At 43.0% G+C, this 5422-nt stretch overlaps 1 protein-coding gene across 1 annotated transcript; it reads left to right on the forward strand.

The window, feature by feature from the left end:
• Window positions 1-4415: 4415 nt before the first annotated feature.
• Window positions 4416-5159, forward strand: LOC109971934 (trace amine-associated receptor 13c-like). Its single transcript, XM_020620503.1, has one exon. The coding sequence runs from the start codon at window positions 4416-4418 to the stop codon at window positions 5157-5159; it is 744 nt and encodes a 247-aa protein (XP_020476159.1).
• The last annotated feature ends 263 nt before the right edge of the window (window positions 5160-5422 follow it).

A 5422-nucleotide genomic window follows, 5' to 3' on the forward strand; every position in this document is an offset into this window, starting at 1 on the left:
ATCATCCCGGACGTCCTCCAATCCAAACTGACCCCACTCACTGTGCCTGCCCCCACCTGTCAGTGGATTACTAGCTTTTTGACAGACAGGAAGCAGCAGATGAGGTGGGGAAAACCACATCCAGCACCCAGACAATAAGCACAGGTGCCCCCCAGGGATGTGCTCTCCCCTCTGCTGTTTTGACTCTACCCCAACAACCGCATCTCGTTCAAGTTCCTGGTGTTGTTCCCGGTACTTTTTACCATACTGACTCTGAGACGCGAGGCAGTCCAAGTAACTACAAAACAGTGCTGATTTATTCCATGAACACAGGTAAAAATTAACATTACACGCTCAGGTATCTTGCACCTCCAAACTGCACGCAGGCAGATGAAAGATGAAAGACCCTGTTAGGTATTTTTAGTCAGATAGAAATTGGATAGATACTTTATGTATTAGAAATGTTTAGTGGAGATAGGATGTCTAGTTAGACTGTTAAATGCTTAGGCATGCTTAGAGGTCATGTGAGAATGTTTTTAGCTACACAGCACTTAATCAACAGACACACACACATTGATTTACTTCATGTTTTGACTACTGCTATGGCCAGCTGCAAAGCTGGCACCAGGGACACGTCACGGTTGACGTTTCTGTGTAGTATGGGGCTAGCCCAACCGAAGAGATAAATGTATAGGCCTGGTTTGGTTCAGGGTCTTTCATCTTTCATTTGCCTGCGTGCAGTTTGGAGGTGCAAGATGCCTGAGCATGTAATGTTAATTTTTACCTGTGTTCATTGAATAAATCAGCACTGTTTTGAAGTTACTTGGACTGCTTCGTCTCTCAGAGTTAGCATGGTTAAAAGTACCGGGTACAACAACTATCTCCCAGGACCTGAAGTGGACGTCCAACATCAGGACCATCAACAAGAAGGCACAGCAGAGGATGTACTTCCTGCACCAGCTCAGGAAATTCAACCTGCCTCAGGAGCTGCTGATACAGTTCTACAGAGGTGTCAAAACAATTTTTAAAAGAGCAACGCAGTCACGGGAACATTTTAAGCAGTATTCTTTACTTGCAGCAAGGAGACAAGTCAGCATGAGCATACAGAGTTGTCTGAGTAAAACAGATTCAAACAGCACAATATATAGTTGAAAAGGGACACCCTGATAACATGAGTTAATGAATCAAACTGGCACACGTTTATCTTACAGTTGACAGTTGTGTCCCACTTCATCCGGAACATCCTGTAGTTGGGTGTATCACAGCACACAGAGTTTCGTAAGAAAAATAAGACATGTCCTTCAACTTACACAATCAGTTTCTCACAGGTTTCTGTTCTGAAAGTTTAAAACCCATTGAATAGCATATATTGATTAAAACACAGCAAAAATAATGATTAATAATGTAATTCTTACAACAAGAGGAATCATCGAGTCTGTTCTCTGCACCTCCATCACCGTCTGGTTTGGCTCAGCAACCAAACAGGACTTCAGCAGACAGTCAGGACTGCAGAAAAGGTCATTGGTGTGAGCCTGCCCTCCATGGAGGACCTGTACACCTCATGGGTCAAAAGGAGGGTAGAGAGGATCACTGCAGACCCCTCACACTCGGAACACAATCTGTTCAAAGTCCTCCCCTCTGGACAGCGTTACAGGTCACTGTGCGCCAAGACAACCAGGCACAAGGAGAGTTTCTTCCCCCAGGCCATCACTCTAATGAACACTTGACCCACAACAGTATGACTGAACAATAACCCTCAGTGCAACACCTGTAAATATACTGTACATTGTACAGATTATTCAGATCCATACAGGTCTCTATTGTTTATATACTCTATTTTTATTCCTATTTATCTCATTTCAATGAGCATTCCTTTGTCTGTCTGCATTGTTTACTGCCTGTTTATACTGCTTAGTTTGCATTGTTTTCAGTGTTTGTTGCTTGTAAATACTGCTTATTTTGTTATATTACGCAGCCTTATGCTGGTTTACGGTTTACTTGCCCCTTGAATGGGGATATGTACATACAGTACACACTAAGAGCCGATGTAGCAGAGTCAGATTCCTTGTGTGTCTGACACACCTGGCCAATAAAGCAGATTCTGATTCAGCACGTAATTCCATATTATTTAGCTGATTTTCAATCACAATGAGAGCCTCTGGACCCAAGACAAATTTCTTGTGTGTCTAAACATACATGGCCAATAAACATGATTCTGAAATCTGAAAGTAGAATATATGTTTAAAAAATTACAAATGAATACACACATCATTCCATTTTCTTCTGGTTACCAGGGTCGGTTGATGGTGGGAACAGGATCATCAAGGTAGTCCAGATGCCACTCTCCCTGGCAACACATTGCAGCTCCTCTACCAGGATTCCAAGGCGTTCCCAGGGCAAATGACTTATATAATCTTTCCAGAATGTTCTGGTCTGCCCCGGGATCTCCTACCAGTGGGACATGCCCGGTAAACCTCCAAAGGGAGGCACTCTGGACGCATCCTGATAAAATGCCTGAACTACCTCAGTTGTCTCCTTTCAATGTGCAGGAGTGGCAGTTCAACTTTGAACCCCTTCCAGATGTCCAAACTCCATACCCTATTTCTAAGGGTAAGTCTGGCCACCCTGCAAAGGAAGCTCATTTCGGCCACTTGCTTGTATTCAAGATCTTATTCTTTTGGTCACTAGCAACGGCTTGTGACCATAGGTGAGGGTTGGAGCGTGGACTGACTAGTAAATTGAAAGCTTAGCCTTTCGGTTCAGCTCCTTCTTCACTGTATACAAACAGAAAAAATAAAACAAAATTTATAATGATGATAAAAATATTCACCCATTTAGTGCAGTTCCTTATTATATTTGCCCATTCCTCTTCCTTCTTTCTTTGACAAGAGAAAGGCCATGAACTGACAATGCCAGTGCTATTTGTAAGGTCTTGTCAGCCATTATTGATGAAAAGAGGTTGTAACCATGATAATGGTAAGCAAACTCTGCTTTGTTTACAGTTTGTATATATGCCATCCTAGGTCTTCTTTTACAGACTAACTCAGGTGATGGAGACAAACATGACAAAGCTGGATTGAAAACAGAAGTATCACTCCTTATTAAAAGCAGCAATCAGCTACACTAAATTTTAACACAGTGGACTGACATTTGGAAAAGCTGAGGTTTGGACAGGACAAACAACTAAAACAAGAGTAAACCCAACATTTCCAAAAGTAACTGGTTTAATTCAGATGTAGTGTTAAAGCAGAGGGCGGTGGTACACGAGAGGAACAAACTGGGTTGGTTCAGAGCATGACGCAGGTTTATGTCCACCAGAGAGAGAGGAGGGGAAGGAGATAAAGGAGGTGTCAGCCTGAGCTGTGGTTGCAAAGCGTCCAAGCTCTGCAGCTCTGATGATGGATGAAGCTGAACTTTGCTTCCCACAGCTCCTGAACACCTCATGCAAGAGGCCACCACCTCCTCGCTCTGAGGATGTGCTGGTTTACACCCTGCTGTTCTTCATCTCTCTGCTCACCTCCATCCTCAACCTGCTGGTCATCATCTCCATCTCCCACTACAGGCACTGATGAACCTCTGCATTATTTACTGTCAACATTCACCGCTATCATGTGAAATCATGTTCAGAATTCACTTCAAAGCTTGTGTTGTGTGTGGCCTAAAAACAGGTAGTGGAAGTGTGTGGCAAAGAGCTTTAGTAGGTGAGTATGTCAGAATTTCCCACAGTCTTTGTGTAACCTGATTTGTGCACAAATTGTTTCACGTTCTCAGTTTTCTTCTACAAGTCTTTTCTATGTCAGCAAACCTCAGTTCCTCTCTTTTTCTCAGGCTCACAGAGGCTGAAATCACAGGCTTTGAAATGCTGAGTTCTGACTGATAACATTGAAATGTGTCCTCGCTCTGGTTGCACAAAGACTGTGAGACAAAAGAGCTTTGGTGACAGATTCAAGGCTGTGTGAAACATTTAAGTCACAAAGATGAACTGTGTCTGTTTTTACAGCTGAAATCAGATCCAGCATTTGTTTCTGAAACCTGAAGGTGTAACGTCAGGGCCCCACACAATGTGGGAATTTTGACTTTCACACAGTTTCTGCTTTGAATCCCTTCTTAGATGTTCACCTTTCTCTCCAAGTTGTTTTATTGTAACCTCACAAGGTTTATTTTCACACTTTGATAACTACAGAGCTCTTCTACACATCTGCAGACTTTCATTTCTCCTGCACAGACTTTCCACAGGTTAGCAGAGACTGGTACAGCCACAGGCTTTAAATATCTTTCGGAACATCATTCCACAGTCTTGCAGCCTGATCTGAGCCCAGAGCAGTGGCTTCAGCTTCATTTTTATTTTGATCCACTGAGGTGTTGGGTCATTCTTTGCACTGTTGTTGCACAGCAGCTGCTGTTTGTGACGATACTGTTGATGATACACAGGCATGATGTCCTCTTCTTGCAGGCAGCTCCACTCGCCCACAAACCTCCTCCTCCTCTCTCTGGCGGTCTCAGACTTCATCATGGGTTTCCTGGTGATGCCGGTTGAAATCCTCATGATGTGGACCTGCTGGGTCCTGGGTGACCTTTTGTGCGCTCTGTACTACTTCCTCCCTGTCACTCTGCTGAATTCCTCTGTAGGAAACATGGTGCTCATATCAGTCGACCGCTATGTGGCTATTTCCTTTCTCCTTTTACACAATAACCTGGAACCACCAGGCAGGTATAATTCCTGTCACGGGGAGTGTATCATGAACATTATAGCAGCAGATATGGACCTTGTTGTCTCCTTTATTATTCCCATTATAGTCATCCTAGGTCTGTATATGAGAGTGTTTGTGGTGGCGGTGTCTCAGGCTCGTGCCATGCGCTCTCATGTTGCAGCCGTTAAACTCCAGCCTTCAGGGACTGTAATGACAATGAAGTCTGAACTGAAAGCAGCTGGTACTCTAGGTGTTGTTATCATTGTGTTTCTGCTTTGCTATTGTCCATTTTATGGTCTCTGTCTGACAGGAAGTAACATCTTGATTGGTTCTGTACTTGAATCGTATATGAGCTTTCTGAAGTTTTGTAACTCTGGTCTGGACCCTTTGATCTATGCCTTGTTCTACCCCTGGTTTAGAAAAGCTGTGAAACACATCTTCACTCTTCAGATACTGCAGCCTGGCTCCCGTGACACCAACATGCTGTAGACAGTTAATGTGTGATAATTACTCTGAGACATTTTACTTCTTCATAACTACATTTTATTTCTATCCGTATCAACTAGAATGTGTATATTCTGGAGAAAGTGAAGAGCTGCTGGACTTTTGTACCAATATTTCATTTTTAAAACATTCAAACACTTAAACATCCACAAGAGAATTTACTCATTAAACATTATACTGATAAAGCAGGTTTGCATAGATGTAAAACGCATGAGTAGTTTACTGATAAATGTAATTTCCTTCATGCA

This window comes from Monopterus albus, unplaced genomic scaffold (genome assembly GCF_001952655.1).
Source record: "Monopterus albus unplaced genomic scaffold, M_albus_1.0 scaffold239.1, whole genome shotgun sequence".
Lineage (NCBI taxonomy): Eukaryota > Metazoa > Chordata > Actinopteri > Synbranchiformes > Synbranchidae > Monopterus > Monopterus albus.